Consider the following 13,528-nt stretch of genomic DNA (forward strand, 5'->3'; position numbering starts at 1 on the left):
TTGTTTATGAAAAGTAAAAATCATGGAGCCTTAATGGACCAAAAACATCATCTAGTACTACATATAAACCAAAGAATGGCAAAGGTGGTTTATCATAGGATTATATGGGTAAATGGATCCATCTATCTAAAGATCAATGCTCCCTCTTCTATGTGACTATACTTTCTTGGATCAATCACATCTTACTAATTTGTTTCGAACAATTGAGAATTCAACATGTCTAATAACAAATGAATATCTTTCTTTGTGGGAGGCATGACTTTTGCATTTCTCTTCATAGTAACACCATAATGTTTGTGAACAAATAAAAAGATTTATTATGAGCTTATTCTTAGGAAAATATATAGATAAACTTTACATCTAAAAAGACAACCACTTATTAGAAAATTAGGCATATTTGTGAAGGATTTTATACTATCTAACAAGGGAGTAGATAAACTTTACATCTAAAAAGACCACCACTTGTTAGAGAAATTAGTCATATCTGTGAAGGATTTTATACCATCTAACAAGGGAGTAGATAGATTGAAGTATCTTCAAAACAACTTTTTCTTGAATATCAAATTTACATAAAAAATCAACACAATACATACTTCTTACAAGTTCTAGACTCAATTGATTAGACACACAATTCAAACATTGATTATCATGGCTTGCCAAAAAAGTTAACAAATATTATACATGATACCATGACAATGTAAAGACTTCTAGTTATCCCAATGTTGCAATAACCTGGAAAAATATATGAAGGGAAAACTACATTGGAAGCACTACAAAATAATACCACTACATTACATGATTCCTCATAATACCACTATATTAACAAACTTTATCTTATTCAAACTCCCCCTAGAAAAGTAAAACTAGAGATTACATGCATTAAAATATATAAAACTTTAAACATCATTATGTCTTAGAAAGATAAAGAGGCTCGTCATCTATGATGAATTTTACACAAACTTTGAAAACACGTTAATAATTAGATTGAATACCCATGTTAATAAAATCAATAAAATTTATTAGAAGCACAATATACAATTAAAGAAATTTGAATGCATCCAATGCTGTAACATTGCCATCCAGGAACATGGCCATGTTATAGAGCATTTTTTATATTGACAAAGATGTTGGAAACATGTCCCTAATGCACCTTGATGAAAGAGATTGTGTAGATTAAGTTATCTCCTGCACTCTTTTCTATTTACTCTAACTCTTCCAACACTATCTAATGAGTCCTTAGCTTATAGTTTCTATCTAAAACATCAACACAAAGGGAAATTTGAATTACCTTAAGATACAATATCATACCCTTTAATTCAGATGAACCATATGATGTTAGCTATCGATCACTTCCAAATTTCTATGAGAAGACCATGGATTGTCCTAAGAGGCCTTTCAATGAAGCATGAGGAGCAATAATCCTTGATGATGAACTACAATAAATTCATGAATTATTGATTAGTACATTTAATGAAATAATGAGATATGGATTTCTCTATTGAATTACATCTATATCACATCCAATTACCATTCTCTGTAATCAAAGCCCTTTCTTCAATCTAAATAGGCTTATGGATGACAAACTAAATTAGAGTGGAATGCTTGGCCTAGATGATAGGGACTATATACTATTAACCTATACTCCCATTGAAAGGAATTCGAACTAAGGTTGCATTTGTAGTTTAGCTTATTCATGGTCTTAATCAAGGTGCTTAAGGTGGGGGGTTGGGGGGTTTATTATGTGAGGTCAAATAGAGGGAACAAAGCTTTAACTTCTTCCAACTAAAAATGCCTACGGTTAAACTAACCCCTCACCTAAATAGACTTACACTTAGAGGGATTCCATATTTCTAAAACTAGTTTTAGTTTATAGTTTCTCAACTCACATGGATGGTTTGGTTATTAAATATTTCCACTACCTAACATATTTCCTATAGATTCTATATCCTAAATGTGGTCGGTATTAGTTAGGACCCCACATAAAACACGAAGCCAAACAAAGTCCCTAAAAGTTGATACTTGAACCAAGCATTCCGTGGACTTTTAGCTAAGGTTGAGCACTTCCCAACTTTATGCTCAATTTTGGAAAAGGCTATAACGACCACTTAAATTCTTTGATTTGTTGCATCTGTGAAGACTCTAATTTTCAACCGCTTAGTAAAGCTTTTAATGTCAATTTCAATAGAATTGAAAGATCTAGAGGCACTTAAAAAATGAAGCATACAACTCCAAACAAAATTAATTACTTTTTGTTATTATAAACTATAACATTTTCATAACTAGCAAATTAGTTTAACATCATGTCTTCAATCCCAGGTGAGAAATACCTTTCAAAGTTCTTGCATCCATCTCAACTTGGGAACCAATAACAACTTATGCAATAGTCAAAAGAAGGGGAGACAAAGGGTATCTTGCCTTATGAAACTCCTGAGGGGGGACAAGGTGAGGGCACCATTCACTCAAATCTTGTAGTAAGAAACACCTTTCGAAGTTTTAGCATCCATCTCAAATTGGGAACCAATTGCATCTTAGCCAGACGATACCCTTGCCTTATGGACTTCTTGCCAAGGAAGGGGGGTGAGGTTCAAAATCTTAAGCAATAGCTAAAAGAAGAGGAGCCAAAGGGTACCCTTGCCTTATTAACTTGTTGAGCGGGAAGGGAGTTGAGGACACCATTGACTCAAATCCTATAGGAAGAAATAGCTTTCGAAGTACTAGCATTCATCTTGGATTGGGAACCAACATAATCTTAAGTAATAGCAAAAACAAGGTAGCCAAAGGGTACCCTCGCCTTATGGACTTCTTGAGGGGGAAGGGTGGTGAGGTTCACTAAAACCCTACATAAAGTGTTGCTAAAATAAGATAGTAACATACATAGTAAATCTTCTACCAAAACCCATGTTGGCAACGCATTGAAAGATAAAACTCCTTTAAGCCTATCATAGGCCTTATCAAAATAAAACTTAATTGACACAAAATCCTATTTAGTATCACAAGCATACTCCATACCTTCCTTGAGAGAAATGAGAGAATCAACAATCTATCTACCTCCATTCTATGTAGTCATTTTAATCCTTCTTATCCATTGGTCAAGGTGCCCAAAGATTTTCCTGGCTAAAATTTTGAAAAAAAAATTATAAGCTAAAGTGAGATGGGTAATTTGTCTCCAATTGTTGAGAACAATCATACAATATATTTTATGATGAACATTTGCATAGAGGGGTGAAGCTCCACAATGCATAAACCCACTCCAAACTCTACATTCTAGAATGCATTTGTAAGCTAAGGTTTTTGCACTTCTTTAAAGCATAAATGGTGTCACTTTAATCCAAGGGGGAAATGTTGCGATCTAAAATGGCCTCCAAGGAAGGAGGGTTAACTTCCTTATCTGTAAGTACCCACTTCACACTAGCAAAAATCTTCTCCCCACTATGAATGGGGAAATCCTAAACATAGGGATAATCATCATGGAAAAGAGAAAAGTTTTGATTTTGGTCTAGCTCTATAATTATATTCTCACCAATCCGGGGGGGGGGGGGAAAGGGATCTTTTATCTATGCTCTCATCTTCATGAGGCTATACATCTCATTTTGAGGGTGTATTAATTCTACAAACCCACCAAGCTCTAAAGAAGAGCAAAATTTAGGTAGCTTCAATTTCCTTCTCATTTTGGAGGTTAGATTCTCTCATTTTGGAGGTTAGATTTAACCCTTAACAAGTCTTACTGAGCTTGCACTTGGCTTTCATTAGCTACTCTTTCCAACTCAATATATTCAAAGCAATTTCAACTCTTCTAATCTTCCTCAAATTTAGTGGTTCTAGTCTACAACACCCTCAAAAGATCGAGTGTGCCTACATATAAATTTCCAAGCAACAATTGTATAGGAAATGTGACTAAAATCATTGCCTAAGAAGAAGTGCCTAGGAGGTAAAGGGCCTTCTAGGACCTTTTTCCTTCACTCATTGAGAAGAAGTGAAGGCTCCCCAATTACGAGCCTTTAAAGAAGTCTTCAGCGCTGGTATTTGTTTGTCTATTGGTGTATTCTGTAATCCTCCCGAGGGCGGGGGCCATCATCTAGAGCTTACAAGTTATGGCGCTCAATTATCGACCATGGCCTATGAGGCACTGGCAAAGCTGATTAATGGCAAACTTCAACCCATCGTTCCAAACGTTATTCATGACACACAAATTAGACGTTCACCTTCTTCGAGGTTATAGAGCGGGCCCAAGCCAATGAGCAAATGGTTACGGCCCTTCTTTCAGACTTTGAGAAAGCCTATGACAAGGTGGATTGGTATTTCTTACAGGGCACCATGGCTAGGCTCCTCTTCGCAGTGGATTAGCAAGGTCTCAACACTTTACATATCGATACGTGCCAAGAGAATGGGGGGAGGAAAGATACAAAGTTCCGCCTAGAACGATCGAGCAAACAAAATTGCCTCCTTGCTCTTCGTGGAAGCGATGTCCTATTACCTCTAGGCGAGACTCGATGGCTTGAGGAGCCTCAGTCAAGTGCAGACGAAGGTAGAGCTATTGGATTTAGAGTGTGTTTCTGACACGACCCTTTATGTTGAGGATGATGAGCTAATGTTTGAGAGAGTGCTTCTTGACATATCATGTCCTGTTCATTTAGAGTGTTTGATCCAAAACTCCCTATGTGGACCAAACTCTGTGCTAAAAAGCCATGTCAAACCATCATCTGACACCACCCAAAACACACGAGGGCTTCATAGTCATCAATTGGTTGGCCCAGATGCAACATGGAGTTTAGAAGAGCTACACATTTTAGCATTTGGGAGACACGGAAGCATTGACTATAGTAATGCGAGGTGGTGCAGCCAGTAAGAAGAGGTGCCTATCGGCTACTCAGGGGCATCTCATGAGGGACCTTAATAGCAATTAGTCAAGGCGGGTTGCCACCCACTGTATGTGGCAAAGATGCAAGATGCAAACTCCATCAGTGAGGCTAACTCATGTGTCCCAGTGGGTCCAGAGACTCTATCCAACAGTCAATTTAGAGCCTCCTACATCTTGATTGGAGGGAGGGGGAGCTCATTCAAAGTCTTAAGGGACATCTTGAAAGCACATTGCTAGATGATTTTCATATAACATCTTGGTGTTTGCCATCTTGGGTAAAAGCTCTAGTCATTCATCATCCACTTCTTCTGTGGGTATGTGGAGCAACAATAGAGAGACTCCACAGGAGCTTCGACACTAATTTCTTAATGCTTAGGGCAGCCATTGTCTATCCTTCACCCTACAAGATAACCTGCTCTGATGTAGCTTACATTATTCCCACTGGCACGTGATTCAGAACTTTCAGAAGTGTGAAGTCTTCCCCATAACATTTAAGAGGGAGAAACTTGAAACAACTGAGTCAAAGATCTATCTGATCTTTTGGTCAGTGCACCTTGTTTTCCTTGGGTCTGTGACCACCTGCTTTACCAGGACACTCTTCGTGCGTTTCAGCTTACAGCTTGAAAAGCCACATACATTACTCTTCCCTGAGAAGTATTAAGGGCTCAACCTTGAATGTTCTCAGGCTGAAACCACAGAATGAAGCAGAAGTAACTCTTCCCAACAAGGGAATGGCCCGCACAAGGCCGGAGGTCAATTCTGGCAATCACATGCAGCTAACGTAATAGCAGGAGCACAAGAAGATATACAGGGTGAAATACATCATACAAGGCTGACAACTTCTGGATATTAGGATATCACAGGGCACTTTCACTGTAAGCTCCTCGCAAAATGGAAATCTGGCCCTCTCTCAGCATCAGTTCTTCATCAAGCCTCTCGGCTAGCTCCCTCAGTTTTGCAATCTCTATGGTAAGCATTGTTGCATGTCTAGTGATATCATCTGCTTCATTCCGAAACTCTTCTCGCTCTTTTCTTACTCTGGATAACTCCTTGCGCAGATCACTTAATTCCTTGACATTTCCTTGCAGTTGTTGTTGTAACAGCTCTATTTCCTTTTCTCTATTGTCGAGCTGCAAAACCAAAAGATCAGTCAAAATCCATACATAGTACAAGTTCTCATTGTTGGTGATGCTTGCTTCACGGAAAGGATTACTCTTACCTGATCCTCAAATTCCATAATCTGCTTATTGGCAGAGAGTAGCTTTTCTAGAAACTGAGAGGCGACAGAACCTCCAACGACATCCTCATCCAAAATCTGTCCTCCTTTCTTGAGGAAAGAGCAGCTTAGAGCTTTCCAAGCACAATGTAGAACATCCTTAGGAAGCCCTTGACACTCCAATACTCCAAGAATGTGCCACAAGTCTGCATTCTCCATGCCCCTCCCCAACTTGGAACATGGAATCTTTGAGCCTTGATGAAGGTCATTTTGCCAAGTAGGCTGGGGAGATGTGCCCAATGGAACTTGTTCCACATCTCTAGCAGCTGTTTGCGTGTGCAGATTCGCCAAGTGTCCTTGCAAGCTTTGATCAAGCTCTCTCCCCTCAAAAGGACCCCCTGAACTTCTCCCCAGTTTCAGAAACTTAAGTTCGCCGCGTAGAGCATCTACCTCGTGTCTAAGTTTGGATTCTACTTCAGTAAGCCTCAGAAGCTCTCTCTGAAGCCTCTTTCGGTTTGCTATTTTTCCATCACAAGGCTGATTGATTGTTATACTCAATTCCTGCCACAATTCCCCAATTGTCATCTGCTGATCCTCACACATCCTATGTAACCTTGACGAGTCTTCCTGGAGCTGTGCATTCTCCGTTTGTAGCAGCACATTCTTTTTACTAGAGTTATCTAGCTCAGAATCCATCAAGTTCAATGTGTTAGACATGTTAGTAAGAGCACTCTTTAAATCTGCTATATCTGAATCCTTCTGCTGGGACTTCTGCTCTAAGGTCTGCAAAGAGACTTCACACTCTTTCATCCTTGACTTCCAGGAGGCTTCTTTCGCTTTATAAGAAGCTACCGCCTTCTGGAGTCCAAGTCTCTCCTCTGTCATCTCTAAAACCCTTTCTCTCATCTGCTTCTCCTCACCCTTGATTGTTTCAAGCTTCATTGCCCACTCATATTCCCTTCTATGGAGCTCATTTTCCAAACTTTGTTGAACATTTGCTTTATCCTTTTCAACTCCAATGATCTGGGCCTCCAAGTCAGTTTCCAAGCGCTGGAGTGAGTCGACTGCAACCTGAAGGTCTGAAATTCGTTCTCCAATCTCAGCGGCCATCTCTTGGGCCAAGTCTTTCTTATCCCTGCAAAGAGTGCTAATCTCGTAATAGAGCACGTCAAGCGCCTTAGGGGCAATCTCCTCTAACAAGGAACATTGATCTCTACTCACAATCCTAAGCTTCCTGCTCCGAAGATTGCTTTCCATATCTGACTTTGCTGCCAGCTCCTCTCTTGCAATTGCCCTTGCTTGAAGAACCTCGTAAAGAGTGCTATACCCACTAGAGGTTTGATTGCCTTGCCTGCTGTGTGGGAGAACATGCTCACCTCTGACCACAGGATTCTCAGGCAGCATATCTGCTGGCATGGATCGTGCACCAGATGAGATGGGGGACTGCAAGTCACCGGAGCTTGCCAAACCACCTGCTCGTTCAGTTTTTCTCACCTCACCGGAGCACTCTATCCGGTAAGCAAGAGCCACTGAAGCACTGACCTTGCCACCTGCTTGCCCAGGGTTTTTCTCCCTCCGCCAGGCTCTGGTGACTCTACCAGCCAGCATGCATGGAGAAAGACATCGAAAAGATGAACTTGTGCTTTGTGGTTTGCAAGAAGTATCATCCTTAAGACTGGAAGAATCTGCACACGAAATTAGACTTGAATACCTTTTCGATGATTTGGTGAAACAGGAACTGGACTCGGACGCACTCTGACGTAATTTATTGGAGGTGGTCAGGCTCGAGAGCCTTGAATGGTGTGTAAGCTGCACTAAGCCGTGTCTTGCAGCCGGTCGATAGAGAACCTGGTCTAACTCACCCGAAATGGACGTGCTCTCAGTTGCCTGATGACAACTAGACCGTATGCAAGGGGCATCTTGCGAACTGGTATGCATGCGTTCGGCAAGCCTTGCATGTAGCTCCTTGCAACCACGGTCTCCTGATGAACTGCAGGAAAACAGACGAGCCCAAGCCATTCAGTCAGATCAGTACGAGTGATGGACGATGAAAGTTCAATCTCTCTTATACCAAAGTGATTATTTCACGTCAAACTATAAACACCAAACGGATAAAACGATACAAATCTACTTACGACGACGAGGAAGAGGCCGAGGTCGAGGCACAAGCAGGCATATCTTCGGGCAAGCCTTTCCAATCAGCTTCAACAACGCTGTTTAGGGAGACACGCCTAGAGCGAGGGCTTGAGACGCAAGAGGAGCCGCCTGTAAAGACGGGATAAGCGGCAGCATCCTTGGAAGGTTTTCGGAAGGGTCCCAGCTGGAGCCCTCGGGCTAGAGCTGTTCTAGAGGAGGAGCCGGCAGTACTACACTCATCCCCGCTGGTGGTGGAGGACACACCAAAATCTGCCTCGCTTCGCCGTCTTGCTCTGGAAACTAGAAATTGAGAAGACGCACAGAATTCCTTCCCGTGAAGCTCTTTCCCGTACTGATCATGGCCGTTGCCTTCTACGTCGTAGGTCACAAGCAGAGAATTCTCGGAAGGTCGTAGGGGAAAGACTCGCCGCATGACACCGAGGGGAGGCCAAGCCCGATAATGCGTGCGCGTGTGTCTGTCGGTGATGTAGACAAGGAACAACGGAGCTTGGCAGATTAACTATTGGCGCTGCACAGGAAGAGAAAAGCCTGTGATGACGATTGCTGATGCAAAAGGATGACGACGAAAAGCTTTCTTGATGAGTGTTTGCACTGGCGATGGCGAATGAATAAGCGTCTCAAAAGAGTGGCCTAACTATGGCGAGGGCGGGAAAATCTCTTGGATACACCGTGGTGAAATACTCTCCGTTCAAGCGATTTGCGAAGAGCAGGATACTGTACTGATGGTGTCGAACAAGAGGAGGAAATGTGAGTAGAATTGGAGAACGAATGACCGAGTGAAGAAGAATTAAGGGGACGCAGAAAAAGGAGGAGGAGGAGGAGGAGAGAAACAGCATATCGAGAGGGTACTTCCAAGTAGAGAGGGAGGGAGGGAGGAAGAGACAGACACTTCGGCCCTTCCATGTAGCGGCGGCGGCCGTCTCTCTCTCAGCCAATAACTTGTCGACTTACTGCTGCCACTATTTCACCATCTTTCCGGATCATCATCAATGCCTCCTTATGAACAGAGAGTCGTGACTCGTAGCCCGGGAAACAACCTCATCCTCCACGGTAACTACGCACGCAGTGGTTGGTTGTAGCCTTGCTCCTCTCAACATGCGTTCCCCCCTCACTCGCGGTGGTCATCACTGATACGCTCCTCCCAACTGCCCTAGCAACCTAGCAATCCCTAGATGCCAAATTCGGTTTTTGTTGAGCTTAGGGCCCGCCGGTCACTCCCAAAGCCAATAAGGGCAGAGAGACCCCACTCCCCTCAATACAGGCAATTGCACTCAGTGTGAATAGGGGGAGTGGGTAACCCTCCATTTCCACTACTAGCACTTTAGAAAAATCAAGTGCTAATACTACCATTAGTAAGGGTATTGCATTTAATTGGGCGACAAAATTGCAAAAATTTGATAACCGATCAAAATAGCACCTCCTTAATTTAGAAAGAAGAAGAATGATCTAGACCATAATGGGAAACTTCCCATTAGGGTGTCCAGTTCTCTCCAATTCCTTGTACAATGATTGAATCTCTTCCCCCCTTCCCCCAGTCTCTGTCAACTACAATGCAAAGCAATCAAGGAAGAGACCAAAGTAACTAATCTCTGCCCTCTGAGGAGGGAGAGGAAAGGACAAAGCCACTATTTAGCATCATGGCACATCCAATTCCTATACAAGTGCCCTAGTTCAGTTCCTTGCCCCCATAAGAATTATGACTTCTATTGGTGTCATCTGTCATCGAGAGGGTCGAGGAATTGTTGACTCTCTAAAAGCATCCTACAATCCATTCTTCAGTACCAACGTTTACAATGATGCACACTCACTGAAATACAATATCTGGCAGCTTCAAAATAGTCAAGATGGGAACCTCTCAAACTAAGATCAAGGTGCATGAAGATGTCAACCCCAAGAAGTTCTTCAAGAGAACTCAATCTATTGGATTGGATCATTTGCCCCAAAATGAAGTGTTGCAACACCGTCAACATCCTAAAGCCAGTTGAAACAATGAGAGTATTGCAACTAAGCCAATAATGGCAAAGGAGGAAAATAATTGAATTTCGGAAACCAAGGGGTCTCATTTGTCGGCCAAGAAGGTGAATGTGAAATTATTATTCATGTCTCTAATTTTTCAAATAGTCTTAAGCTTTGGAATACTAAGTTTGAGAAAAAAGCATTGGTAGGACTCCATCATGGCCCCATGCCACCAATAAAGCTTTTCCTAAGTTGAGGACAAAGAGATGGCTCTATACATTTTAGGCATTGGTTAGTGGGTGATCAAGAACTCCCCCCTCACCTTATTTAACTGGACTCTTAGGAGTTTAGTTTGAGGACTAACAAGCTAGCTAAAGTCCCAATCTAAGTAGAGTTAACTAATCTCCCTAGAAATCAACCTTTCGTTACATCCATTACAACACCTCAAGAAAGATCTTAGGGCAATGACCCACCAACATCATCAACTCATGGTGGTTCTCGCAAGTCTTGATCAAAATGGACCTTAGCAAAAAATTGCCTAACTTCCTTGTTATTACTAATAAAGAAGGCAACATTGTGACTAAGCAACCTTTGGCCTACATAAATCTTCCCAATGCTTGGTTTAAGTGCATGAAAGTAGGTCATCTCATAATAGATTGTCTTGAACTCAAACCAAAGTAGTTTGCAGAGAATAAAGACTATAATAAAATAAAATATGGTGGCTTCCAAATAGTTTAGAAGAAAGGGAAGAAAACTAAAAATTAAAATCAAAACTACAATCAATGTAATTTTTAAAAGCTCAATAATAATAGATTCTCTACCCTCCTTATAGAGGTTCCTGATGATATTACAAGGCAAAGCTTGCTAAAGGGAACCAGAAAGAAGAGTCATCCACATTAGAGTCTGATAATGAAGAAGTGTTAGTTGAAAATGCTCAAAAAAAGAAAAATCTTGATCTAAGTCTTGATGACAATTGTGATGATGTAATAATAAAGGATGTTGAGGAAAATTATGAGGACTCTGACCAATTTCAAAATCTAGAGTTTTCACTCAGTAAGAACCCTAAAAAGAAGTATATTCTAAAGTAGGGGAATGTGAGAGTAACCCCTTCTCCAAGCATAAGGAAAGTTCAAGGAAAGGCAAAAATGAAAAATAAATCTTTCATGATTAATTCACTAAGAATTCTTTCTCATAACTGTAAAGGGCCGATGGATCCAAATAAGGCAAGGACATTAAAAAGAATCTCCATTTGATCCCCCATGATTATTATTGGTCCTTCACTCAACACAATCAAAGAAGTGGAGGTGCAATGATTGGATTCAAAAATAACCTTAAAGGGCTACTGGTTAATACTACCATAGACCTTTGGAACATGTGGGTGGCAACGCATTTCAAATACCAATAAGAAAGAAAAGTTGTCTCTCTTTATACCCCATGCTTAGTCCAAGAAAGAATATCACTATGGAACTCCCTTCTACAAATCCAGTGTCCTCTTATAATAGTAGGAGAGCCTAATATGGTAAAAGACATAACTGATAGATATCTTATAAAATTGCATAATTTCAGGTAATGAGAAAACTACATGGTTGAATTGTGTATCATAAAATGGACTCACCAACATATGTGTTGAAATTGGATTCACATGGTCCAGCAATCAAAGGGGAAGGGCTAAAAGAATTCAAGACTCGATAAGATGTATATTTCATTAGGTTTGTCCTCTACCTTCTCCAATTTCAGTTTTAAAGTCTATAATGATCTTTTTTTGTCTAACCATTATACAATAATAACAACTCTTTCTAGTAACACTTCAAGTATAAGGATTGGTTGGTTGTTCCACATAGATCCATCATTGTTTGAATCACAAGACATAAGGGGTAAGTTTCAAACTATATGGGAAACAACATTCCATGATTGAAAACATCTAGAGCTTGGACAACTTCAATAAAAGCCACAAAAGATCTCCTAAAATAATCTTAAAAATGAAAAATCCATAGAAGGAAGGAAGAAAGAAGGATGAAGCATGCTCTAATGACTAAATTAGAGTCTCAAATCAAGCAAGGCAAAGAAGATCTACAATATCAACTATGAGAGGTCAAAAAGGGGCTTAGACTACTAGAAGATGAAGAAGCAAATAGTATTGAGCTATATCTGAGAACCTGGTGGGCGAGAAAATTTGATACACCTACTAAAGAATGTTTTATAAAATCAAGAAGAAGAAAGAAAAAGGAATGGTTCTAGTGCTTGTTAAAAAGGATGGTAGCCTAGCCTCCATTAAGGAAGAGAACTTAGAATTTGTTTGACTATTTTATGAGGAAATCCCCTCCCCCCCAAGAGCAATCAAGAAGAAGAAAGAAAAAGGCATGGTTCCAATGCTAGTTAAAAAGGATGGTAGCCTAGCCTCCATTTAGGAAGAGAACTTAGAAATTGTTTGACTATTTTTTGAGGAAATCCCCCCCCCCCCCCCCCCCCCCCCCCCCCAGAGCAATCCCAAGAAGTCATGTTAGACAAGGCTAAGGTGGCTAGGCTCAGGCCCTAAGATTGTCCCTCATTCATTAGCCAACATACTAGACTCCAATAACAAATTTAGAAATATGAGATACTATTGACAGCTTGCAAATGGAAAATGCCCATGACGATGGGCTCTTAATGAATTCTTTAAGAAGTTTAAAGAATTTCTCATCTCTCCACTCCTTTAGGTTTGGAAAGAATCAATAAGGTTTGGAGCCCTTCCAAATAGATACAAGCCAAGGGGTCATCAAGTTGATATGCAAGAGAAATGACAAAAGTAATCTCTCCAACTGAAGACCAATCGCATGTCTTTCCTCAGCATACAAGATATTTGCCAAAAATCTTGCAAGAAGGCTCAACCCCAATCTTGGTGCTAGCTTAGGGAAGAACAAAGATGTTTTGTGAAAGGGAGATATATCTTAGATTTCATCATTAACTTATGGGAATGCTTTGAGTTTTCCTAGAAAAGAAACCAAGATTTCCTATTCTTCAGAATTGATTTTGACAAAGCCCATGATATACTAGATTGGTTTTATGTACTATAGTCTCTTTTTAAGACATGGGTTTAAGTAGAAAATTCATTAGGTTTGTTGACATCCTATTGAATGCAAGTGTAGAAATGGAAATAAATGGGGAAGTTTCAGCCTCCTTTCCTCTTTTTAGATCAATCAGGTAGGGCTATCCTTCGTCCCCATTTCTTTTTGCAATAGCATTGAATGCTTTAGGTCAGCTACTTGAGGAAGAAATAAGAGAATGTAGAATTAAAGGCATTAAGCTTCCGAACAATAGGGACATGGTCCTTAATCTATTTGCTGATGACACAAATGGGACCA

General features: G+C 40.6%; 1 protein-coding gene across 2 annotated transcripts; it reads right to left on the minus strand.

The window, feature by feature from the left end:
* Window positions 1-3,553: 3,553 nt before the first annotated feature.
* On the minus strand, window positions 3,554-9,351 carry LOC148035102 (uncharacterized). 2 transcript variants are annotated; one of them, XM_087680067.1, is made up of 4 exons: window positions 8,210-9,351; window positions 7,937-8,064; window positions 6,078-7,759; window positions 3,554-5,988 (listed from the first exon to the last, which is right to left on the minus strand). In XM_087680067.1, exons 1-4 carry the CDS (start codon window positions 8,641-8,643, stop codon window positions 5,716-5,718), a joined length of 2,517 nt encoding a protein of 838 aa, XP_087536193.1. In that variant the 5' UTR covers window positions 8,644-9,351; the 3' UTR covers window positions 3,554-5,715. The 2 variants fall into 2 exon arrangements, with proteins under 2 accessions (XP_087536193.1, XP_087536192.1); XM_087680066.1 differs by having other exon boundaries at window positions 6,078-8,064.
* Window positions 9,352-13,528: the final 4,177 nt, after the last annotated feature.

Source organism: Lygodium microphyllum, chromosome 6, assembly GCF_053477565.2.
Source record: "Lygodium microphyllum isolate KBCC chromosome 6, Lygodium_microphyllum_v1.1.10, whole genome shotgun sequence".
NCBI lineage: Eukaryota > Viridiplantae > Streptophyta > Polypodiopsida > Schizaeales > Lygodiaceae > Lygodium > Lygodium microphyllum.